The sequence below is a fragment of the Colias eurytheme genome, chromosome 18 (assembly GCF_061535395.1).
Source record: "Colias eurytheme isolate Ceu_HAF_F1 chromosome 18, ilColEury1 Martin Lab GWU primary, whole genome shotgun sequence".
NCBI classification, from domain to species: domain Eukaryota; kingdom Metazoa; phylum Arthropoda; class Insecta; order Lepidoptera; family Pieridae; genus Colias; species Colias eurytheme.
The window spans coordinates 9,042,672-9,070,612 of NC_142997.1; the positions used below are offsets into that span (position 1 = coordinate 9,042,672).

The 27,941-nt window shown below is 33.6% G+C and overlaps 1 protein-coding gene across 1 annotated transcript; it reads right to left on the reverse strand.

Annotated features, from left to right (window-relative positions):
* Positions 1 to 302: 302 nt before the first annotated feature.
* Positions 303 to 27,941, reverse strand: LOC149900854 (cyclin-dependent kinase-like 4). The gene is made up of 9 exons (XM_090112542.1): positions 27,648 to 27,941; positions 21,414 to 21,603; positions 17,206 to 17,325; positions 12,213 to 12,378; positions 5,643 to 5,750; positions 2,479 to 2,621; positions 2,168 to 2,263; positions 1,302 to 1,433; positions 303 to 440 (listed from the first exon to the last, which is right to left on the reverse strand). The coding sequence occupies exons 1-9, from the start codon at positions 27,776 to 27,778 to the stop codon at positions 339 to 341; spliced, it is 1,188 nt and encodes a 395-aa protein (XP_089968668.1). The 5' UTR covers positions 27,779 to 27,941; the 3' UTR covers positions 303 to 338.

A 27,941-nucleotide genomic window follows, 5' to 3' on the forward strand; every position in this document is an offset into this window, starting at 1 on the left:
CGGGCCGCTCGGTGGTCAATGGGTTAACAAGCAATATTATTATAAAATGGTATAATGGTAAAAAATCAAGATGCTGATTTATTTAAGAATCAGCTGTGTTAACTGTAAAGTATGTATTTAACATTTTTATGTGAAACTACAAATATATGAATTCACAAACTCAAACATTTATTTATTCAATTAGACTTCTTTTAGAAGCACTTTCGAATCGTCATTACATATTTTTAACATTTACCACCTAAAGTAAAGTACAATTCTAAACATTGATAATATGAGGGTAGTTGTTAAATAAAACAAACAAATAGCAATAAACATTTAATTTAACGTCGCGGTGCTAGTCATATGGTGGGGAGGTGGCCTCGGGCCTCCATCTCTGTCTTCTTCTTGGGCTGGGATCGCTCGTTTACTATCAGCTGAGGTAGCAGGGGCGATGATTGTACCTGGGTGTTTAAGTAGTTAAAATAATGTAAGTATGTATTTTCTATGAATTGCTGTAGGTATCCCTGGTGCCATGCCAAAGATATCTATCTCGCAATACAGGTAATTTAAATAAGTCCTTACATAGTTGTAGTAGAGTAAAAGATAGGGGTATATTTCTTAATGTAAATTTTCACTAAATTATAAATAATTCTGATCTATTAAAAACATACTTAACCAATACATTTTCTATAATATATAAGAAATATATTATCTACACTCATATAACTAATATAAATAAGACTTAAATTTTAAAATGATAAAATAAGATTTTTACATTACATAGGCTATCAATACAATCACATTTAAATAGATCATCCAAAAATGCAAACTACCTTCAAATATTGCTTATAATTTGTATCAAATAAATGAGGGTACCTCAAAAAGTGAACTCATTTCCCTTTACTTTTCTTGGACAAAGCAGTGCTATCAGATATGTGTGTAGATGTCTCTTCATACAACGCTCGAGATCTTTCATTGAAATTTTGCTGTGTTGACAAAGAATCTTATAAAAACTCTATTCAAAAAGTACCTAATTATTTTGTGTGTTTGTCACTACTGGCCTTGTGTTGGGTACCTAGTTACTAGGTTTAAATCTAAAATATTAATATTTTATAGTAGTGACCCTGCTAGAACTGATTTATTACAGTAAAAATCGATAATGATTTTTTTTTATTAGAACAAACTTTTACCACAGTTTTACCTAAAACGCACAGAATATTATAGTCTCAACAACAACCATCAACCAATCATAAATCCAGATTTATCCTTTTCCCAAAGTCCCATCAAAACCTGTCCAGCCGTTCACCACACCACATACAAACCTGCGCCCTCCGGATCCGCTCGTACTCATCGTGGTCGGAAGAAGGTAAGGTAAATAGAAAGTTCTCGAAGATCGGATGCCGTAGTAATTGTTCGCACGTCCACCGCATCAAGGGGTCTTTGTCCAGGCATTTCTGGAAGCCCAGAAACTTCTATAGACTATATTTGTATCGTGTATAATAGGATAGGAAGTCGTTATTTTCAAATTACAATAAATAGCTTCCTATAGAGTATAGACGATTAAATTTATTTATTAGGTTTATTTGTGAAACAATAAGATAGATAGCCAGTTGATATATGAATTAAATAAACATCCGCGCAATAAAACATTGCTAGAAAATTAACAAGTCTTGATAGATGGCATGAAATATTTATTTAAATACCTACAGACGTAAAAAGAAAAGTAGAACTTATACTGTTAAAAAGCTAATTATATCATTGAGGTGGGTTCTTTGGTTGTGGTCTGGTTTGAGGAGCAAAAGTTGTGGGCGGGATAGTTAAAAAAAATAAAATAAATAAAAGTAACTACTTACGTAATAAATATATTCAATTTATAGTATTTTCTAGTGTTTGATTTTACGCGAGTAGGTATTAATTACCACCCGTGACCACGCTCGCTGTAAAGTGTTCGAAACGTCGGGAAAATAATGTATAAATCGCGTTTAAAATCCGTTAAAAAGTCATTAATTTCTAAAGATTCAAGGTATTTCAAGAATAAGCAAATTCAGAACCAGTTGGATTTCAATGTGATTTATTTTGCAATATAACTACAAAATACATATATAGGTATATATAATATGTATTTAGTAGATAAATACGAATAATACGAGTATAAAGCATATATGCTTTATACTCGTATATTTCTCACCTGCAAAAAGTCTAAAATCAGTTCATTATTCGCGTATCGTGGTGGTATCTTCTTTTGTAGCGGCTCGAAGTTAGTAGGTTCTGGTAATGCCAATCCCTGAAAATTCATATTATATATCATAGGACCAAATAAATATTTCTTTTTCCTATTACGAAACAGGTAGGTACTTAGTAAGGTAATCCATTTATTTTTTCAATAATTTTCCTTAGAAAGTTAATTCACTCGATAAAGTGTACATTTGGGTTGGGAAGTTAAATTTAAATTTGATAAATTAGTACCTATTAACTAACGTATAACAATAAAAAAATTACCTGAAAAAACGAGTTTTGCGAGAAGATCGTCATATGCCGTGGCAGCAGATCTCCAAGGGTCTTCCTAATTAGATATAATTGGTCTAAATCACTCTTTCCCGGCCATAAAGCCTCACTGGATAGCAGCTCCGCGAACACGCACCCTGCAAAGTTCTAGAATGTCTTAGGCGGCATTCGAACGTCCTAGAAGCTTTTAGGCGCCAAGTATTTAGCGGAAAAAAAACAAGTTATACCTATGGAATTGTTTGGTGTGCTGTTTCTTTAAGTAATCAGGCCCGCTTAGTGTACTGTCTGTCTTATTATATCAAGCTAAACTTTATACAAAGCCTAACCTAACCGCAAAATTCATAAAAAATTGCGCGAAAATCCGATCTCTTCATCTAACAGTATTACTTTTACCTTGGTGAAGTGAAGTATCAGGGATTGCTGGCCTAAATTATCATAAAAGATTTATAAAACTTTTAAATACCTAGTTACAGGTAAATCTAGGATACCTAAATCGAGCTAGAAACGAGGTTAATATGCTACAAGATTAGCCGCTTGGCCCGAACTCTCTCCATTAATTTATGTTAAGTAACCCCTTTGAACTTGCGCATAAAACGGGGCAAGTAGGTAAAAAGAATTAAGTAAATTGCTTACAAATTTAGAATGCAGAAATATCGAAGAATAAAGGTAGGTAGATGTATAAAAAAATGGATGGAGCTATAGATGGACTTGAATAATCATACCTACTGCAAATAATGCTCCAATTTGATCCCTATCTCGTAAGAAGCATAATGAAATTATTAAAATACATATATAAACAACATAAAATCAAATTTGTAATATTATGAACTTGTAAAATGCTATTTCCAACTTTACAGGCAGACATTAACACAACGTAAATAATACAAAAATAAAGAATATTTCCAGACTCCCAGGAGAACTTTTAAGATCCCGAGAAATAAAAATATATTTTTAACTCCCACTGACATTCCGAGAAATTCTAAAATGGCTCTTGATCTCCTGCAGTGTTTGAATTTAGCTTCATAAATTGTTACATTTTTAATACGGCATTTATTAAACTAGCAATCTGTTATTACTAACCGTAGGGAATGTAGTTAACTATTATCACAGACTAATAATAATATACTACGTATACAACTATTATCGAAAGACTTGTAATAGGTACCTACACCTTGAGCACACTACCTTCGATAAATTTTCTTGTTTAAATCGTGAAACCGATTTAAACTGATTGGATTTACCATTGTATAACAAAGAAAGTGCCTAATCAGTTTATGTAAAAATATACCCACAAAAACATATTGAGATAAAGCTATTAAAAAATTATTTTGCCACCTTTCCAACGGTAGGACACATTAATTACACGATAATGACAATATAACAAAGCAAAACAATAAAAACACCATAAAAGCTCATATCCTTAAATATGATTTATAAATAATAACTCGGAAAAAGCTTTTTTTATACGGCAACATTAACATTTCAAGTACATCAAACATGAATCACGGAAGAAATTGCAGTGAGAACAAAGAAATTACAGGCACATCTCTGTACCATCCTTACTCTAAAGGTTAACCAGTATAATGCCGGCTGTACACACTCGCCGAGACACACCGAGACAGGCCGAGAACGAGTATGTACATGGTGCATTCGTCTTGTCTCGCACTCTCGTGTCTCGCCTCGGCTGTCTCGGTCGCTGGTCGGTTTTTTGCGCCCGAGTCAAAGGGTCTCGTTGAGTCTCGAGAGAGCGAGCATGTACACAGTACACACTCGTTCAGTTAGTTGCTCGCCGACGTTATTTATGAACGCACGTGTTTCACTATGTGGTCTAATGAACGAAAATTACAGTTTTTGGAGTGCTATCAAACAGAACCTTTTTTATGGAACTTATTTATTATGGATTTATTTTAAACTAGCTTTCCGCCCGCGGCTTCGCCCGCGTTTTCAAAGAAAAACCCGTTCCCGTAGGTTTCCGGGATAAAACCTATCCTATGTCCTTTCTCGGGTATCAAAATATCTCTATACCAAATTTCATGCAAATTGGTTCAGTAGTTAAGGCGTGATCGAGTAACAGACAGACAGACAGAGTTACTTTCGCATTTATAATATTAGTATGGATTGGCCAGAAGATTCTGCCACCAACTCAGTCAATTGATTTTCCATTTTACTTCTGAAACAAAGAAGCGTTTCTATTGATTCCTTAAAAATACAATAAAATACATTAACTATTCAGGAAGTTTTTATATTTATTTCCCTGTTTCTACTGCGGTGCATAGTAATCATCCACCATCTTCTTTTTCTCCATGGTTTGAGAATTTTTTTTTATAGTAAATGTTTAAAAAATTATAATAGCTCACGGCACAAAGACAAATAGCAGCAGCTATTTCTACGTCCATTCTCGTGTAAGTCTTCAGTTCAAATGTTAGAACGAGTGTGTACAGGCATGCTCTCGACGAGAGTCTTTTCGGCCGAGGCTCTCGACGAGAGGCTCTCGACGAGTGTGTACAGCCGCGGTAAGACGTTGAACCGCACAAAGGTAAATATAAAATAACGGAGTAAGGAGTTTATTATATTTTGAGCTTTATGCCATAAAAGGTTACTTGGTACTTTTATGTGGGTTCATAATATTATGAGTAACAATGAAAAATACTAGAACATGTTACGGCAGTAAAAGAAAAAGATAAAGGTGTAAGAAGTGATCCGCTTATGTCGTCCAAATAGTTATTTTCATAAAAAATTATTTTTAACAACTTTTTTATTTTTTTTTTATTTGAGGGTGTAAAATTGGATAGGATCTTTTTAACCGACTTCAAAAAAAAAGGAGGAGGTTATCAATTCGGCCGGTATGTTTTTTTTTTTTTTTTTATGTATGTACACCGATTACTCCGTGGTTTCTGAACCGATTTACGTGATTCTTTTTGTGTTCGATGCGGGATGGTGTCGAATTGGTCCCATAAAAATTTTTTTCGGATAGGCCCAGTAGTTTTTATTTTATGAGCATTTTTGTCTGTATTTGTAAATGTTGCAAGTGCAAGTTTGAAGTCGGTTGTTTTTAACGCAGTTATTGACTTGTTAATCCTTTAAAATTACTCGCGTATAAAGCATTTTAATGCTATAAAACAAAAACTACATAGATAAGTTAATAATATATCTCTCACCAATAGCCCACACGTCCACAGGCGTGCTATACATGGTGTCACCGACCAGCAGTTCTGGAGCTCTATACCACCTGGTGGCCACGTAGTCCGTATAGCTCTCGCCTGGACCTGGACATGTTGGTGGAATACTTTTTAGAATTAATTTGATATTTTACTTTTATAGCATTCAAATGCTTTTTAAATATTAAAAAAAAATAAAAAAAATTCGATCACTACGAGACGGGACCGCGGGATTCGAAACAAAGGATGGCGTAGAGGTAAATAGGGAGTAGAGGCGGGTTCGAATCCCGACGCGACGTGATCGGATTTTTTTGGGCTGATTTTTCAATCCTCGGTTAAAAATTATTCATCCATTACAAAATGTATTCTTATTGCATGCAATTGACAGTTTACAAGTGACATTTTAATATTATCGTGTAATACTTTATTGGACGGGTAAGTTTTAACCAATGATTGAAAAATCGGCCCTTAAAAATAATTTATACTTGTTGGAATGTCCGATTGTATCTAGATAAACATACTACACAATAAATGGACAAATAAAAATACCGACTCTATTTTGGAAGTAAGATATGAATGAAGATAATTGACAGTTCATATCATTTCATTGTACCCAACGTCGTATTAACAATTAGACGAATAATATCACATTTCAAGTCTCATTTCCTGTAGGAACTTTACAGTCTAGACGAATAATATAAAATAAACCAGTACTGGATTAACTAATATGGCGATAGGGAAGGATTTAAGATAGGTAGGCACTATATGACTTTGTTCAGATCTATGCAATACCTTCAGGCTTCATAAGTAGTTATTTTAATAGTTACTAGCAAACCGGGCGAACTCCGTTTCGCCACCAGAGACACCTTTTCTTTGCTATAAACCTCACGGAGCCCGAGACCTTTCCAACGAATGCAAAACCGTGGAAATCGGTTCGTGCATTCTGGAGTTATAGCGTCAGGAAGGAAAACCCGACTTATTTTTATATAGTAGATTAAATTTTGTTAAATAGGTATTAAATTTTGTTAAAGAGGTGAGGCTATAATAAAAATATGAATTGTACATTACGAATAAAATTATAATTTAATCCTGCAATTATATCTTCAGTTTGTAGAACCGTATATCAAAGCCGATACTAATCTCACTGATGTTAGTAACCGTTATATCACTTATAAACGCATTAGGGTCATTCTAAAACCACATTCTAAGTAAAATAACTACTAAGACGCTCGACCCACTGAATTATATAGCCTACTTACTACTAAAGTAAAGTATTTTTTTTAATCAAAATGAGCGTAGTCAAATTTATAAAATGATTTTGATAAAATAGAAGCTTATTGCAGGATCTTTCCCGTTGCCAAATTTGAAATTAAAAAGCTTAATTTTCGCTTAGCTTTCGACGACGCGGTTGGCGTAGTGGTAAAGTAACTGCCCGGGTTCGATCCCCGGTCAGGGCAAATATTTGTGTGATGAACTCAATTATTTGTTCTTGGGTCTGGGTGTTATCTATATATATTTATTAAATACTAGCTTCCGCCCACGACTTTGTACGTGCATCCCCGTTTTTCCCCGTTCCCGCAAGAATTTCGGGAAATCCTTTCTTAGCGGATGCCTACGTCCTAACATCTACCTGCATGCCAAATTTCAGCCCGATACGTCCAGTGGTTAGGGCTGTGCATTGATAGATCACTATATCAGTCACCTTTGAGTTTTATATACTATAGATTATTATAGGTCGATTTGTGTAATAATGTCCTATAATATTTATTTATTTATTTAATTGAATAAATATATTAGTACCTAGTATAGTGGGTTTTAGTTTAACTAATCGTATAGCTCTACCATCTACCTCCTGTTTCTATTTGCAAATACATACTTACATATATTTATAGGGCATGTAATTTAGTTTTAAATGAGCAATAATAAAAATAGGGTGTGTGCCGAGCACACTTGTCAGAAGTGAAACTTCTTGGCAAGATTCAAAGATACCAAAATCATCTCCTTACTTCATGACGTGACGCGGTATTTGCCATGACTTGACCTTGAAATTTTACTTTCAAGAAAGAAGTTTCACTTCAATAATAATAAGTAGGTACTTATGTGTAGTACCTACCTATTTAAAATATTTGTTTAGAACCGACTACCTATACAAGACGTTATTTTTTTGTCCATAAACTAACTACAGAAGTTGAGTAACTTCCTTAGAATTCTTGACACAGACCTTAACCACAGATTAGAGAATAGTTACTTCGTAACCTTAACCTTTTGTAGAATAAAAACAATCTTTGTACAAACTTTTCATTGTTATTCTCCGATCAATCAAGTGCTTAGTAGGTACCTCTGCATTTATATTGAAACATTCAAACTGTTATTCACGTTTTTAAAGACCTATACCTTAATCAATCAGCCAGTAAATTTTTTTCAGGCTTTAACCGTAGCCGATGCCTAGCTCTTTTTAATACTCGAGAATTCGTTCACGCAAACCGTTTTTCTAACTTTCTAGGGCCTTCGGTGAAAGGGTCCTGGCTGGATTCGGATTTCCTCTGCCTAAAAACGGACTATTGAATATCCTATGTTCGGTAGAGCTGCTCTCAGTGGCGGAATCGCGGGTACCTACCTATTATAAGAATTCATTAACAACTTATTGTTAAGTAATATAAGACATTAAGTAATTCAAGATTCTATGACTCATAAACCCAGCCAACTCTGAAAGCAATTAGCAGTGTCAAGTTGCCATCAAACAAAAAAGAAACATAGCTTAAAAGCACTCAGCTGTGCCAAAAATAGCCGCCATTAATCCACGTAACTGAACCGCTAGTCGTGACCTTGGCAATTTGCATTGGTGAAGGTCATGACGTCACGATGCAGGCGTTGTTCGCTAAATATGTAGGTACTATAGGTAGGTACCTAATTAAGTCTAGATTTAGATTAGCGTACCTAGGTCTTGTACTAAAGGTCTTGTACTCTTATCGGATGATGGATCGATTGACGGAGCTTATGGTTCATAGATTAAATTAAACTTAGAACTTCTAAGTTAGAAGTAAGATTAAAGTTATTACCTACTACCTACTTGAGAAATTATTAGGTAAGTAAGTATGTATTCTGTCACTATTAAATTCAACTGTTATTAATTATGCCAATCCAACACGACATCGATTTTGTGTATTTCCGTCCACTAGGTAGGTAAGTACTCAGCGCTTTTTAGTGCAAATCTAGAATATGTTTTTCTTATTTCATTACATATTATCTTGTCAATGAAAAGTAACTTTTTTCTTCCTAACTGTCTATTTAGTATGTTATTACAAAAAAATCTCTAGTATATAACTGTATCTACGCCTGTGTCTATATCTATGTATCTTTAACTAGGTAGGTAGGTACCAGCCCCCCTAGACAAGTGGCTTTCTATTAGCGTAAAGTTCAATAGAATAGATTATGAATGTATGAGATTGACGTAATCAATCGTCGTCGTCGTCGTAATCAAACGTCAATCTCATACATTCATAATCTATTCTATTGAACTTTACGCTAATAGAAAGCCACTTGTCTAGGGGGGCTGATATGAGCCTAACCTAACTGATAGCACCTAAACAAGTTTTACCTTAATCCAAGATGATCATCTCACACATACATTTCGCAAATCCCCTGATGAGATATTTTCATAACACCCATTAATACACACTTATGTTGTAAAGAACATTAAAATATCGTAACATGTAGGTCGCTGTGTTGTGATTTCTTTTCATAAATTACGATTTGTGTATGACATAAAGATGAGCAAACATTTTTTTAAGTAGCAGTTTAAATAATACTTTATGATCTGCAAATTACATAAGAGATGGGGATAATAATTATACTGCTTCTTAAATTATCTCAAAATTGTAAGAATCTAATCTAGGAAAGCTACTCTAATGAACTCTATATATTTTCGAAATGCCATCTAAATCCCAAAAACGAACGATCCTGTCGAGTGAAATTTACATAATTCTAAATAACGAAAAGTAAGATTCGGTGAAAAATAAATGAAAAGACTAAGCCACTTGTGCTTCCTACCTAGCTTATTTATCTGTTTACAGTTTATCTTTGAACTTTTTTATACATAAAACTGGCACTTCGTTCATATTTTCATTGATACATTATTCACAAAGGTGTAAAGCGTAAACATTATACTCGCATTGACATAATATAATACATATTTAGTACAATCACATGTTAAGTAAACCGTGCGTTGCTACACGCATTAAACCGTACATATCTACTTGACCGGGGCTTTAAAACATGTCAAGGACTAACTTACTATTCAATCTATACTAATATTATACAGGGTGTCCCACTGTTGGTATACTAAGCTCAAAGGAGGTTATAGTTTTGCATACGCTGAGTACGTAAAAAATAATTAAAAAATTCCAGACGCATTTTTTTTTCAAATAGATGAATTCTTAAAACTCTATGTGTACACCCATAACAAGCGAGCCGCCCAACTTTGCCACCAGCACGTGAGCTATCGTTTAAGATTATGTTTTCATAGATAAAATGCTCATATTAGAGAAGGGGTATATGCCGGCTGCGCGAAGCTAGAGAAGAAAACATGGATTTTCAGGAAAAATTTAGCAAAAAATTTTGGACGTAATTTTTTTTAAAGTATTTTTTACGTGATCAGTGTATGCAAAACTACAAGTTCCTTCGCGCTTAGTATACCAATAGTGGGACACCCTGTATAGAATGGTTATGGTATTTTTGAATGGAAAAAGAACTACTAGACTGATTCAATATTTTTGAATATTTGCCACTAACAAACTTAAAAATAAAAAGCTCTTGTATCATACGTGTATTTACCAGCAGAAAAGTAAGATTACACCTGACTAGCATATTTTATTTCTATTTTTATTTTTTAGTTATTATTTATATTATATTTAACCTTTCCTTGCTTATAATGAAGAGGGACAAGTAGAGGTGAGTTTATTATAAACTTAAAAGTGACATATACTTAATTACAATAATTTACATAATATTATACACATTATAATTTAAAATTTTGTCCATAATATTATAAAACATATTACGATTTCGATAGAACTTTACACGGTTCCCTAAGTTGAAGGAGGTAAATGTAAGTCATTTGAGTCTTTGACAAACTGAACAAAATTTCACTGATACCACCTATACTTGTTAGAGATACTTGTACGTATACTTGTGATAAAATAGATAGATAGATAGATAGATAATTGTTTATTGCTCACACACAATATTTAAAATACAGTTTATCAAAGCAAAAACTCAACCTGTATAATATTGTTTTATAATAAGTGATTCCCTTGTAGATATAATATCTAATTATGTAGCGACTAAATACATGTTCTCAAAAATCCACGTGGCCGAATAAAAGCAGGTTTTCCAATAAATAGAGCAGAAACATAACGTCTAGTCATAAATCGTAGCCCAGTGGAAAGTAGATGGGAAGTGTAGATTGCAATCCGCTGTTATCGCCGATCGGCCTTACTTATATAGGCTACCTGCCTTAAAATGTTATCGTTATGGGTTATTTTAATGGGTGTTTTATGGTATTATAATAGGTATGAGTTATTACATGTGCATATGCACATGCATAGTATACTGAGAAGAATTTTGTGTATGTTTGATATTATTAAACTGGGAGCTAAACTTTTAAAACATTCACATTCTAAAATGTAATGTAGGTACCTGTTATTAAAGATGATAGTGTTTTGCCTAGCTACAGTGACAACTATGTGGACAACTACACCAACAAATCCTAACAAAAAATCTAATATTTCTAGCTCCAAATACGTCTTAAATACTTCGTAGAGAAATAGCTACAAAAACATAAATTTAATAGGTACTAGCTCTCCTCCTGACGTCCACTCCGAACGGAATCATGATGTGAACTGAGTATTCTGAGGAGCAGGAACCACCTGGGACGAGGAAAGGAAATGTAAAAGAGCGAAGGTAGTTTCAAAATGGGCAGGTTAGGGGAAAAATCTTCTTCAATTTTATTTGTCAAAACTTTTCTTATGTGGGATTACTGATTCAACTGTCTTTTACACTTGAGCCTGCAATGACAACCCAAAAATCCCAGCATCTTACACAATATTAATCACTATTCAACATTCATACCAAACCAGGCTGCAATCAATACAAAGTTATCATACCTAAAGTTGAAATAGAATCGCAGCGTTTGCCATAATATGATCTCTAATGCTCTTGAAGCTGATCATGTGGCAGCAGTTAGCCAATTAGTTATTTTCCCAAGGCAGAATTGAAAAATATGAATTCTACCTGAACTAAGATAAAACAACAAAAAAGCATGCAAAATGTTCACAATTCATTCTTGCACATTTCTACACACTAAAATACGCACTGATCATCCTAGCGAAGCCAAAGTCGCACATCTTGACTACACAATGCAACGACTGCCAGATGATTTGCTTTGACAGCAGACCATGGGGCAGACGCTTTTATTCTATTGTACGGTGTACCCAAGGCACAGCAACAAAAAAAAGCATGCAAAATGTTCACAATTAGTTATGGCACATTTCTACACACTAAAATACGCACTGATCATCCTCGCGAAGCCAAAGTCGCACAGCTTGACCACACCATCGCTGGTCAGCAGGATGTTCTCCGGCTTCACATCGCGGTGGATGCAGTTGTGCCGGTGGCAGTACGCCACGCCCTGCAGCGTCTGCCAGATGATCTGCTTTGAGAGCAGTTCGGGGCAGCCCTGGTGGACGTGTTCTTGGTGTTATTAGATGAACTTATGCAGAGCAAGCAGCCTCGCGAAGCTATTGCTAAGCGATTTCACACATAGATTGAGCTGCTTTGCACGGCAATTGATTCGCTCTATTTATTAAAAATTTTATGTAGATATAAAACATAGGAGATACATAAATGTTTTTATTATTTAATTATAGGAATAAGTTAAACATTATTCGAAAATTATGCAGTATTTGCATTTAAAACACAACCGTAATTCGTTTATTATAGTTGAATTAATATTTCATGTTTGTAAATAGCTCCCGCATAAAAACAAACAATCCGATATTTATTTACATTAACTGATTATTGTTTGCTTAAAATTTTACTATGAAAATTCGTGAATTATATCTCCATAGTGTGCAACGTGTTTTTAATAATTGTTAAAAATTGTAATATATTTTGTGGCTTGCGTTATTCTTAAAAAAGCCTAAGTATTATCTAATTAACTTGCAGATAATTTCTTAATAAGTTTATCCAATTACATGAAAATCATACTTTACAAGTTATGAAGTCAATCGAGGAACAACAAATGCTTTCACTTGAAATAATAAAAAGGTTGTATAAAAAAATGGCGCCTTATCCAAACAATACATAAAAGGCTTCAAGGTTCCAAGATGCAGCGGAGACATTACTTCATTACGAAATAACGCATTATAACGATTATAAATTATAATTGATAAAGATTTACTACAGCTGCATGTTGTAAGCCTACATTTCAATATTCGACTTTAGGATGTTTGTGCAAGATGCCGGAGTGTGGAAGGTCGTAATATTGCACATTATTAGAGAGAATCACGTTTTCTTTAGTTAGCTTTATCACGTGGCTTCACGCACGTGGTAGCTGGGATAAGTGGTCCATGTGTCAATAGACATGTTCGTGGAACTTTAAAATATAAGTTCCTTGCTAGTTCTTCTCGGTTGATGCGATATTGGTAATAGGAGGTTTTCCATAAAAACAAAAACAGAATTCAAAAACACAAAAGTTTACTTGAATAAAAAATATTGCAATTTGAGTTTAAAAGACAGATTGTCTTTATCTTTGTCTATGCATTTTGCAAGTTTTATGCCGATAAGTAACTAAAATTTTGCAAATTTTGGACTACCTACTCGACTTTTTGTTAAAAAGTAAAATCCAGTAATTTTCGCAAGTAGTAGGAAATGCGGATGATTTAACATCTGTCTGACTGCTGACAGATCTTATTGCGGAAAAATAAAATAAATCTTCCCATAAAAGGAATCTCTCGATCTCTAGATTGAGTCACTCACGCCATAAATTGACTTCTTGGTATTTAATCGTATAAATTACTTGTAACTAGTTATTATATAAATTAGTTATAGTTGTATTGTATTGTCTTTTTTGAGGTAGGTAGGTATAAATTAAATTAAAGACAGATTTTGTGTTATCTGTTTTTTTTGTTTAAAGTCAAATAAATGTTTCATTTTTGAAGTGAAACTTCTTGAGGCGCGTTAAGAGTAAAATTTCAAGGTCACGTCATGCCGATACCGTCACGTCATGGAATAAGGAGACGATTTTCATATCTTTGAATCTTGTTAAAGAAGTTCCACTTCTGACACGTGTGCTCGGCACACACGCTCTTTTTTACTCGCTACCAATAAAAATGTTTATTTGTAACTTTCCAAGTACCTACCTATTTAAAATATTGATCGATGTTATACAATTTACATTTAGTTTTTAACCTTCCAAATTCATTATCTTATATATAAAAATGAATCGCAAAATGTGTTGGTAAGCGCATAACTCGAGAACGGCTGAACCGATTTCGATAATTCTTTTTTTAATATATTCCTTGAAGTACGAGGATGGTTTTTATGTAGAGAAAACGTAAATATGTACCACGGGCGAAGCCGGGTCGGACCGCTAGTTGTTAATAAATTATCCGGTCTATTTCATTTCAACTTGAACCTCAAGTTTATTGACAGGCATTCAAACGATTTCTTTTATGTAAAACTGAAAGACTACCGTATTTTATAGCTAAAACTGGGTTTATTGGTTCTGTTAACAATTTATTATTTCACTTAATGTGTCGAGGTTAAAAGTACTCTAGGAAATGTTTATACCTACACAAAATCAAATTGTAATTCTTATATTACATAATATTAAAAAAAAAATTAATTTTTGCGTGTGTGTAGCATGATTAGGTATTATAGATGCATTTTCAACGTCTGGATTCATTGGGATACTTATATTATTATTTCAAATTTTTGTAAGTAGTATCGTTCGAAGGCTCTTCTTTTAATTTTGGTTCAATCGGAACAGTTTTTTTATACTGTAATTAGTAATTTACGTATAGGTACAACATTTAAAAAATATTAAAAGTAAAAAATATTTATTCAAAAAATCAAGCATACAATCTCGTTGAACTTATTACAATAAGGCTGTTAACACAGTAAATATGTAGTATACTCTATACATCATTTGAACCAAGATGCCCACACTAGACTCGTGGCCTGTATTGTATTAATTAGGAAGTTCATTATATGGAAGCAAATTACCCTCAATAAATATAAAAAATAATGTTATCGTACGTTTATAATTGAGCCAAACAATTATTCTTGTTTTTTTCAAGGAAAAATGAAACTGTCTAGAATTAATTGTTTATCTTCGGTAAGTAAAAAATAATTCATGACGTAGGTACTTCAAAAATACGATCATATAAATTTAGGTAGGGATACCTACCTAATGTGTCTGCTTGAATATTTTCGTTATTATAAATTTAACATATAGTCATATAGTACCTATGAAAAAAGGTTAATAATTTCAACACGAACAAATTGTCATCGATAATAATTATTGTAATATGTATCAGATAAAGATAATATTATATTTAATTCAACACAAGGTGAAAAACAGCACGTGAGGCCGTGTCGAAAATAACTCGTTTCGCGTAATTAAGCCGATGCAATTGGTTAAGCAATCGTTACATTGATTAGGAGTTTAGGACGGCCATTTCCAGTTATTGGCTCATATTTTCATTGCTGCTACGCGGCCTACGAATTTTTCTCGCTTCGCTCGCTCGCGTTCCGCTTACTATAACTTATGCTTACTATTGATTATGGTTTTAACTTTTAATTATATGTAGTAAATATATACTATAAGTAACAATGCAATTCTTATTGTGACTGAAGTATTTGAATTTTATATTTAAATTTTAATTCATGAATGGAGAACTTTTACAATATACTTAAGATTATAATAAACTAGAAAAAAATCAAATGATTGCGATAATGCCATAATATAACATAATTATTGGTAACTTAAAAATAATAGGACAAAATATGTTCCACTTAACAATAGTTTGTAAACAACAATGTAATCAGCTTTTTATAACAAAAAACAGTTAACGATTCAAAAAAAGAACAAAACATCAACTGGGCTGTTGCTCATTGCCATAACCGAGAAAAAAAAAACAACTCGGCCGTCAGCCCTAAACTTTTCGCGCCACTGCCTTGACGTAATAGGTGATAATTAAAAAAAAATCAGCCGCATTTCTAAGGTTACACGTGAGTGGCTCTCACGTGAACGTGTGGCTATGTCGACAGATAAGTGTGCAATATTATATGCACACATGTTACGTATTTGGAACGTGGATATAGTGGTTCTATTTGAGGATAAGTCTATAATGTCAACAAGAATGTGATGGCTATGTGTTGTAAATGTATTCTGTGGATGAATATTTGGTAAATTTTGATCTGTAGTCCTACGTCTATTTTTTCTTAATCTTTAATTTTGTTACCTTTACCACAGATACCATAATACTAGCCTTTACTAAGTTAAGTTTAATTATTTTAAGTAAACTTAAAAGCCCTCTCGCAGACAATGCGGACGTCGTATCATCGTATGCGTGGCCGCTGGGCGAAGCAATAGCTCCACGCACAAACAAATTTTTTCTTGTTTTGTTTATAAGTATTTTCAATGTATCGATGTGCCCAATGAAATCGGTCGCTTTACAGTTAACTTTTAACGTTAACGAATTATAAAAAGATCGTCTTCGTGTAAAGAGAAAGTAAGATCTTTAAAGTCATAAAAAATACAAATGCCATGCTTTCAATTGAAGTCCTGAAAAACCTGTAACAATTATGCGTCTGTAGAAAACCTGCGGTCTTATCTGTCTTATATGTTGACGATATGCTTACGAGACGACTACGACTCGTGTGAGAAGGGCTTAAGTTTTGTGCTTGAAAAAACTAAAGTACAAGCGTGATTTATTCGTGTTTCACAAAAGTATGAATAATGGTTAATGTCGTAATGATTATTATATAATTTGACGAGATTTTTTCTTATTATTGATCAAATATTCATGGTGTTTACTCACATAATAAGTAAAGTTTTTATTGTATTATTGTTAATCAATTTATTCCAGGTCGACGGAATTTCTCAATTATGTATGATTCTTTGAAATAAGTTTCTTGTACTTTGTCATATCCGTTGTTTTTATTTGTTTTTAATTTAATAAAATTGTTACCTATTTGGTTTTTTATTGGTATTAATTTTTTGTTCATAGTCTACACACCATTCCTTTTAGCGTATTAGTCGCTATAAATTTATTCATTAAATATTAGATTTTAAAGTGACACTTTTATTACATCGTCTCAAACTTTTTGGTCTGTGTAGCGCATGTCGCGTGACGGTCGGCTGCCGAGTAGGTATAAAGCAGTGTTCGGAACCGTTCGAACAGTTTCACTTTTACCGTGGTTTCATAAAACCACACAACATTTTTTTTCTATAGAAACAATAAAATAATTAATATAATATATTGAAGCTTATACTTACAGCTGGGTATTTTTCCATCTCATGCAATACAGTGTGGTCACAGTACTCGAAGACTAAATGCAGCTTGCGCTTTCGTCGGAACACTTCAATGAGGTTCACCAGGTTTGGGTGTTTCAGATTCTAGACAAACAAACAAAAAACGTTGAAATAAAATTGCACTACAGTGAGATTTTAAAGCCGAGGTCATTCAATACCTTTTATGTGCCTAACTACGTATAATTTAAAAAAAAAATTATCAGCCGAGTCCATATTTTGCAATTTTCCTCGACAACTAACTTGGGGCGAAGGAAAAGTTTGAAAAGAACCAAACTTTGGTGTATATTCGTTATACGGTACTTACTCTAAAAAATATCACAGTTATTATTTAACTTGTAGATAAGTATAATAATTATATGTTTTTCTTTAAAAATGTGTTTATGTAAGAATATATAGAATATATTTTCCTTGAAGCTAGTAGGACCGACGAGCTTTGAAGATTCGATACGCACGCCCGCCCTTTGTCCAAGTGGTGCATGTGCATGGTGGTACCACAGTATTACAATATTATTTCCTACAGTAAGGAATCGCCTTTGATGTCGCGCGATGCCGCCGCCAGCGTAGGTACTTACGCTGCCACACGAAAATACGCTAGGGTTGCAACAAATGGGAAATAAAACAATTTTGATTATTAATATTGTGATGAAATCATATTCATATGTATATTCAAAATAATTGCGATTATTAAATCTGATGTAATTATTTGTTCATAAATATATAATTACAGATATTGCACTGCTAAATAACTTTATTTTTGGATGTTCTTAATTGTATATTATACCATTTAACTAAGTAATGCATTCGCATTGGGATGTACAATTTGATTAGAAAATAATGAGGACAACATATACATAGCTTTGATTTTAATTCAACAGATACAATAAATACAATCTTTCTGAAATATTGTTTCCTTCTGGGATTTCAATGTAGATTTACATCCGTAAACGGAACAGTTTTTGCGCGTCATAATAGAATATGTAAGTACCTATGTATAATAAAATTATTACACAAAAAATACGACTGCGTCGTCCTTTCGCGATAGTTAATGCAAACTCAGCGTGATTGCATTAAGCGGCCCGCGTCGCCCGACCCCCCGCCAGTTCCCCTCCGTTTCTCTGCACAAGTACATTCGTCGCCATACTGTAGGATGGTAATACTGTGGTGGTACTGTGTGCTACAAATACCTAACAAATTTATTTAAAATAGTCTATGTATTTATGTGATACATACATTTATAAGAAATTTATCATTAGTGATCATTGTGATACTAATATTCACGTTTATATTGCACCAAACATGTTTGGCTTCGGACGCTGACATTTTCCATGAATTATTTAATTATTTTAACGCCTTAAAATTATTATAAAATCTTTTAATTTTATCTTAATAATTCATACGAACATCAATTGGCAGTAATAATAATTGCAGATAATATTCTACCTGCGTCAATCGTTCGCTAAACTCTACCATAGATACTATAGACTCTAATAAACGATTAGAATGATTGATACTTTCCGCGTGTCGGAAAAGCAACTTAGACTTGCAACCCTGACCTTTACAACATTAATGGTAAGCCGAAAATAAACGACCTTCCTAATATATTGCCTGATAAAAGGATCTCTATATTTACTAATAGATTATCTGTGCTAATAGTTTATGCAATTTTTTGAAGTCTAACATTAATTTATTGATACGTTTAGATTTGATAGAAAATATAAATACTTCATCAGTGTTAAGTGACGTTCCAAATGTCCTTTGTGGGGTATGGGGACAAATGCGTCATGTATCTGTTTCACTGATCGATTTTATATACATCACATGAGTGAAATCTTTTCAGTCTCCACCAGGAATTGAAAACAGGAACCCACAGCCTTGGTTCTGCGCCCACAAGTTTACCACTGTACTATTTATATTATGTATATGCAAAACCTTACTGGAATAGTTTCCAGTAAGGTGTTGCATATAATAAATTTACTAAAATTGTACTACCATTTGAAGGGAAAGTAGAGATAAATCCTCTTGTCACATAAAATATAGAAAGTTATGATAACTGGTGTCCAAGATGGCTATTAGACCCAACCAGACCATTCGTTTTCGAAATCTCTAGAAATCTGTCTAGCAAAGGATATGGAAGAAGTACCATAAATAGTAATTTGATCTGTTTGTTATTATCTCCGAGAAAATAAACCTATTTCTAATTAAACCAATAGCAACACCTATCTCAGAATCGCTGATAGCACAAGTGCGAAATATTTCGCTAAATATATTGCCGTACATTTCCATCAATGGCTACATAACATAAATACAACTGCCCAACATCAATCAGGGGCCTTACCAACCACACCGTCATGAAGCCTGGTAAAGGATCTTCCCTTCTATGGAATTGCACCTTTCCCTCCCCAACCAGCAAAGATGTCCTATAACAATAACTTACATCACTAAAAAGCTTTTTAAATGACGTATAACAGTGTCGCGGTGACAAGCTTGTTGTATAATAGCGTTTAATGAGATGATTTTGCTCTATAATCATACACAGCAAATTTGTCCCATAACAAGGTGATGTAAACGTTTATATCACTATTTTATACGGCGTTTATAGAGCAGCTCTTATCCAGATTTTGGTACAGCAATAACAGGACGATATTATCACATAACAGCGCTGGTGGTCTCTTTTTTACAGCAAATTAGTGCAATAAACGATTCTAGGGTAACCTTTATAGTCCCATGCCTATAGAGGCGTAAAAAAATCTACAATAGGACAATTTAGTGTTGTAATGGTTTTCCTTATTACTATTATAGCACTGTGAATCTTCATGGTTGCTGAAACTCCATAATACAGCAATTAGGTGATATATCCGAGTTTTATATCACTTCTTTGTAACCTAAATGAATTATATTAGTGTTTTTCTGCCCATTATAACGCAGTGGTTTAATAGCTGAGTGGTCAGAGTTATAGGACTGATTTACTGTATAAAAGAGTTAATAACTCTGTTATGTAACAAAAACGGCGTATTAATGTAGTAAAATGCGACACTTACGAGAGATATACGGCCTATAAGAGAGTTTCTTTCACTTTAAAACAACAAAAACCTGCCATATTGTCAGCACCGTCTCGTAAATAAATGAAGGGTTCTATTTAATAATCATGGATTGAATGAATTTAAAAAAATCGCAGCTTCAGTAACGATTGACACCAGACAAATTCAAGGTGAGGCTTCGAATACGGACAATGATTCCGTACAATCTGTTACATCCTATGAACAAAACCAAGTTAACAGCCATCATGTGGTTTGTGATAATTCAGAATCAGACCATTCAGACACTAGTGTTTTGCTTGACACTTCGGGATCGGAATCTAAAAATCGGAATTTACACTAGAAAATACAAAATAAAACATGTTATGGGTTTTCTATTTACATCAGGGAACCCTACTAATTTAATCCAGTATATGGCATAACAGTTGTCAAAACTACGTTCGTTTGCGGACGTATAATAGCCACGGAGTTGCTATTTGGCATCCTATACAGCAATTTGGTGTAAAATTAGTTTTTTAATTACTTAAAACTCAATAATTCGAGGGGGGCATGAAAAAAACAGCTTAATTATGCATATAATCTATCAGTAAAATTTCATTCACAAGTCAGTTTATGTATCTAACATAATTAACAGTGTAACAAAAATTAATATTCGACACCACGATGATGGTTCCTATAGTCATTTACTCGTATTATCAATTGGTACACGATTTACCATTTTGTATTATAATTATAGCGTCGCAGTGACTTGTACATCGCAACTTCGTGCTACAAAAGATTTGTGGTTACTCTTAAAACACAACTTCGCGCTGTAACTGCATCGCGGTTCCTTTTATATCACTACTTCGCTCTATAACAGCATCGCGATTCTATAAGTGTACTCTTCTATATGTCCAATTGGCATCTGAGTTGCTGCTACAGCAACACAATACCACCAAATAGCTTTATAAATGCGCCACTTTGGGGTTTATACAACGTTCTTATCACCCTTATAGAACTACCAATTAGCACCTCTGAAACGTTCTTATCCCTTCTATAGAGCAACGATTTGCTGGTTGGGTCCTCAACACAATTGCATATATAGCAACCTTTAACTACGGTGAACAGGTATATATACTTTGTATTATATAATCTTACCTTGAGCATCCTAATCTCCCGCAGCGCAATCTTCCTGATCAGCGGGTCGTCTTCGTTCTCCACGAATTTCTTGATAGCGACGATCTCGCCGGTGTCCCGATTCCTGCACTTGTAGACCAGGCCATAGGAACCCTCGCCGAGCTTGGCGAGTTTCTCGTAACGTTCCATCGCGCGGCTTGAGGCGCGCGATCTGGGCATGAATTAAATAATGATGTATTAAAATTATAATTTATACTTTGAATACTTCTTGATGGAACTGCATTTTATTTTAAAGGAACACACAATTCACTAGTTCCACTTTATGTAGATTTTTATTACAAAAAACAACGACCGGTTTAGAAACATCACTGTCGGGTTTTAAAATTACAACTGATCGATTGGTGGTGGAAAACATCGTGAAATCGACATGTAGAATGGGAGGCCCGTGTCCCAGCAGTGGGAACGTATATGGGCTGACGATGATGGTGTTGATGATGACGTGGGACACATGGTTATGTTTTATATGTTCTGTGGTTATGTTCTAGTTTATTTTTATTTGTTTTATGGTGTGTTATGGTAAGGACATGGTTATGCGACATAGAAAAATAAATAATTGTAGAGCAAAGACAATTAAGAGTCGTATTGTGATTAGGAAAACAAATAAGTAAGATATTGATGTTGTATATAAAATAAGTAATTTTAGTAAGAAATAATAACTAGAATTTGACTCAGGCATTTTAAAATGGGAAAAGAACCAAAATGCGAATATATATGCGATAATAAAAATCGGTGAACTAGTTTTTGAGTTTAACGATCACATAAATCAAACCTCTTCTTTTCATCATGCTCGTGTATATAATTTGTGAAGATGTAGCAATTGTTCAAACTGTTCTCTAGAAAGTAAAGATTAAAGCATTCTGTATACTTTACGATTCACCTACTCGTTCACAATAACACAAAGACTTCATATTTCCTTTGATAAATTGGTTAAGAGTTAAGACCAGTGAACTGGAAAATTCTTTATGAACAAGTAGCCAAGCTTAAGTAGCCAAGTTTGAGTTTCAAAATAAATCAAAAGTCGTATTAAATACCTCGCAGAGACAACATAAGGGGAAATAATACTAATATTGATTTCCCCTTTCATGATTTGTTGGAATCACTATAATTTGGCCATAAATGAGATCGCTCACGATATGTCAACTTTTGTTTTGGGGCATTATTCCCGTCTATCGTACTAATATCGGTTTTTCTTTAAACTCGCTTCTCATAATCAAATAAAATGCTATTAAATAAACATTACGATAACAAGTTTTGTGGACAATGCTGTCAGAATGATGACATTTCAATATTCTTCTCATTATGGAAGAACATGAGGATATAGTTCTTTTTGGTTTAGATTGGTCGTACACACGTCGTGCATATGCTTATGAATCACTTAAGAATCAAATCAATTATTTAATATAGGTAGTTACATACACTCATTTTATTGATAAGTAAACCTTAATCCCCAATTCTGAACAAAAAAGGCATTTATGCTCCCCCGTCAGTTTACAACTTGTTCTCAATTCAACGCCGAATCAACGGACTATCGTTCACGAAAGGCCAAAGGGTTGTTAAACAAAATTCTGCGATGAAAAGTTACCCGTATGACGATAAACACAAACGGTACGTTGTATTTGTATACGTAGTATATTATTATTAGTCTGTGGTTGTATGCATAAAATATTATGTATGTAAATATTTGTATGAGCACAGTCATTATATTGATTCATTTGCTTTTCTTTACTAGTCACTGAACTGTGGAGAAAGTGTCAGTGACCGAGGTCAGTATTGACTGAAATATAATAAACTAGCGGTCCGCCCCGGCTTCGCCCGTGGTACCTACATGTTTAAACTATCCTATCTCTCAAGTTGGATCGAAATGCACATGGTGTGCGAATTTTATTATAATCGGTTAAGTGGTTTAGGAGTCCATTGAGGACAAACATTGTGAAACGAGATTTATATACCTATATTAAGACTAGGATTCCGCTCGCGGCTTCGCCCGCGCAGTCAAAGAAAAACCCGCATAGTTCCCATTCTGGGATTGTGTCATTTTCCCGGGATAAAAAGTAGCCTATGTCCTTTCTCGGGTATCAAAATATCTCCATACCAAATTTCATGAAAATTGGTTCTGTAGTTTAGGCGTGATTGAGTAACAGACAGACAGACAAAGTTACTTTCGCATTTATAATATTAAAGTATGGATATTCAAGACTATTTATTATAATTAATACAAAAAAAGAACAGAAGATTTTATCTAGAAACCTAGTAAACATTTAAAAGCATTTAAATTACATATATTTAACACTATTTTTTATTGTTACCTTACTTAACCTTTATGTTTAATTAATTAATGCAATTAAAGATACTCTATGTAGTATTAAATTATGAATATTATTTGCATAGTAATCCGTAATAATATTGTGTTAAATACAACACCAATAAATCAAACGTAAAGGTTCAAAAAAATTAAAAAACAATAATAAATTGTATACGATCCGCGTAGGAAACTAGCAAAAAGCCTTGTCCTGTCTAGCCTTCGTAATTGATCTAGATTTCCGCCCGCGGCTTCGCCCGCGTTTGCAAAGGAAAACCCGCATAGTTCCCGTTCCCGTGGGATTTCCGGGATAAAAACTATCCTATGTGTTAATCCAAGTTACCCTCTATATGTGTGCTAAATTTCATTGTAATCGGTTCAGTAGTTTTTACGTGAAAGAGTAACAAACATCCATACAAACTTTCGCCTTTATAATAGTATTAAGACTTAATTACGTAAATAAATAAGAATTATGGAATAATTATAGTAGGGTCAGATTACAATTATGTGGTTTAGTATGGTTAAGGTAAAGAATATATGTAATATTAAGTATACTCTCTTATGCTTATCAATTTATTTATAAGGCTCGCGACTTCAAACTTATATGTATATGTACATATATGTATAAACATATGTTGTGGTTTATACAGCCAGACTTAAGAAAATATTCTTATTCTTATTCTTATTCATTTGTTTTTATTTGATAATCCAAATGCTCATATATTTGTTTTTATTTGATAATCCAAACGCTCATATAAGTATCTACCTATTTATTTATATGAATCTAATCTATACCTATATTGTACGTACCTACACCTAGTTAGAAATGACAGTGACTGTGAATCTTGCTGAAAAGTGAAAACCTTAATATCAGTGGTAAGTAACTGGCAATCAACATTCATAATTTCATAACATGGGTCACTGACACTTTCTACCCAGTTCAGTGTGTACTACCTACTCATAGATCTCGGTTGCTTTTTTTTTTACCCGTCTGCGTCAGAAAGAGCTTTTTAACACGATATTAACAATTTAATAAAACAATAATTCAATAAGAAAAGTCATAGTCTTTGTTTGAATTACTTTTTGCTTTCAAGTAATGGCGCGGGCGCGATGTCGTAAAAGACGGACAGAAATTATTTAGTAATCTGTGATTTTGTATACTCATTTCTTATAATAGTTAGTAACGATAATAATAAACAAAACTTGTAATAAAAAATATGTAACCCTTGCGTAACAATGCCAATGGTGTGATTCCAATATTACGATACTAGATAAAGGAAAAATAAAATGTCACGTAAAACATGTTAATTAATTAATTTTGCAATACTTCGATAAAGCCATGTACAACAAAAGATAATAATAAATTGCGTATAAAAATTATTATTTCTTTATGGTTAAATCAGGCTGGTCGCGGAAGAATTCTAACAAAGGCTCGACGGAACACAGTGGGGTTTTAGTCGGTAAGAATCCGACATAACCCACGGCTCCTTCCCCGGGGGCCGTGGGTATCTTTGGAAGATTTCCCCACTATAAAAAAAATGGTTAAATCAGGCAAATATAAATTCAGCAACGAACTTAAGCAACGAACGAGTCAATCTATACTAATATTATAAAGAGGAAAGGTTTGTATGTATGTATGTATGTATGTATGGTTTTCACGCATAAACTACTGGACCGATTTTGATGAAATTTGGCACAGATAATCTTTAGACCCTGAGAAAGAACATAGGCTACCTTTTATTGCGAAATATGTACCACTGGCGAAGCCGGGGCGGACCGCTAGTAGCAGATAATTCAATTAATTATCGCGAAATTCAACTCTTATAAAAAAATTATAAATGATCCAATATGAACCTTATCTTGTAGTCAGTGGTAAAAAAATAGAAATCAAACATCATTTTATGGAATAAGTAATTGAGTAACACAGTGCTTATATTTTTTTTATTTTTTCAACCTCGAATCAGGACAATCAATCAGTACTGGGTAATTTCCATTGTTATTTTTTTACTTTAGGTGCTAACATTTTGTAAAAAATTATTTTATTTTCTAACTGCACCATCTTAGAAATATGACATCTAAGTATAGCTGCTATTTTAGATCGGAAACTTTGCTATCTGTTTAGAAAGAAAGTCAGCACACATGTGGAATTATATGAATATGAATACCAATGAACCCAGCAAACTTTGTTTTGACATTTTTCTAAAAACATTTGGGAGGCCAGTGGACTTATAAAATAATGATGACTATTATTTCCAGATCTACAGAATATACACAAAATAATTATGTTACATTTTGTGACTAAAATGCAATAAAAACGGGATGTGAGAATTTTACTAGCTGAGCACCCTGCCTTAATCTGTGATATATAATATGTATAGATAATTTTATTTTAAATAGATAAATGCTCGGAGTTTCCCTACGAGATAGATTCAGAAGCCGCTGGATGCAGGCCGCCGGTGACAGGGCGTGGTGGAAAACCCTGAGGAAGGCCTTTGTCCAGACTCCAGCAGTGAACGTCCCACGCTGACACGACGAGATAAATAGAATATTATTGATGCACTATACATAAAAATATATAGACTGCATTAAAAATAATGAGTATCGGAACAAATAAATAAATAAATGTTATTACTTATTTTATTTACCTACCCAATTAACTACATACTTTGCCAAAGTTTTTCGACCACGACGCGGACGGGGACTATTTTCTCGAAGAATATAAATTATAAAGAATAATTAGTTGTCGAGACAACCACTGGGTTTTTGTAATTAAACCATAACCATTATTTATTCTGAAGGTCTGCTTTAAGTTACTAAAAACAATAGCATGTTATCTACTTTAATTTCAGTTAGCACAAAATATAAGTACCTACCTACCTACCTAAATATAAGTACCTACCTAACATAAATTTTATGAATATCCGTGACGTTATTAATAATTGCCGTTAGAAGGTGATTCGTGTGACCGATAGAAATTCTTATTTCTAAGTTCTAACTAAAGCACAATCTTTATAAGATCTAGAATTTTCTCAATAATTCTACCATAGTATACACTATGATTACGTAGACTAAATGGTTTTAATATAAATACATAGGTACTTAGCTACCTATTTTTCTTTACTTGCTTTCGAATTTTTATTGTATTGTAACTTATAGCAATCGAATCGGATTAGCTTGCGTGTGCTTGCACTCATGCAACAACTGATCCGCATAAACGACGATTATCAAAATATCTGCTTTGTTTTAATTATCTACTAGTGGCTAGTGCACAAGTTCTACAAGATAAAACATTAAAATAATGTATGCCAAGGTACATAATTTATATAAATCGGTAACAATACAAAACCATTTTACAAAAAAAAATGTGTGTTTTTTCCTACGTTTCTTATAGGTAAATTCAAAATTATTTATTTTTTCGATATTGATTCTGTACCAATGTAACCTTTATAGGTAGATAGGTATACGCTGCTACGTTTGGATGTTTGTAGTAGAAGTTGGCTTTATAAATAACTAGCTTTCCACCCGCGGCATCGCCCGCGCAGTCAAAGAAAAACCCGCATAGTTCCCGTTCCCGTGGGATTTCCGGGATAAAACCTATCCTATGTCCTTTCTCGGGTATCAAAATATCTCTATACCAAATTTCATGCAAATTGGTTCAGTAGTTAAGGCGTGATTGAGTAACAGACAGACAGACAGAGTTACATTCGCATTTATAATATTAGTATGGATTTAATAGAATATTTATTCAGAATTATCATTACCTATTGATCGACCTTTAAAAACGATAAGCTTGTTGTTGTTTAGGTTTTTTTTAGAACACATCACAATTCACAGCTTGATTATTATAAATTGTATACATTAGTCGCATGCAATATTAAAAGGTCATGGTCACTCACCTTCTCGGCAATAGCGGCAGGTTGTTACCAAATAACCACAGCCGTTTATCACCGAACCATTTCTCCATACAGGAAGCCACGTTGTTCCACAGTTTGTCAACTTTCAAATCCAGCAGCTCAACACTATTCATTCGCGTTCGAACGACGAACAACAAAACATTTCCCGCCAAAATGTGCAAGTCAAAATTTTGACAGATTATTTTTTTTTATACCTAGAATTTTATAGACACAGGTTGTCGTCGTGAAAGCTGCAAAGCCAATACGTGGTGAGCAGAAATATATCGATCGCAGGGT

Coding starts and splice junctions, on each gene's coding strand:
- LOC149900854 (XM_090112542.1), bottom strand. CDS start 27,778: ATGAATAGTGTTGAGCTGCTGGATTTGAAAGTTGACAAACTGTGGAAC. Junction 5,751..12,212: donor TGGCTTCGCGAGGATGATCA/GTGCGTATTTTA, acceptor CAACATGTCCAG/GTCCAGGCGAGAGCTATACG. Junction 2,264..2,478: donor CGCAAAACTCGTTTTTTCAG/GTAATTTTTTTA, acceptor ATGAATTTTCAG/GGATTGGCATTACCAGAACC.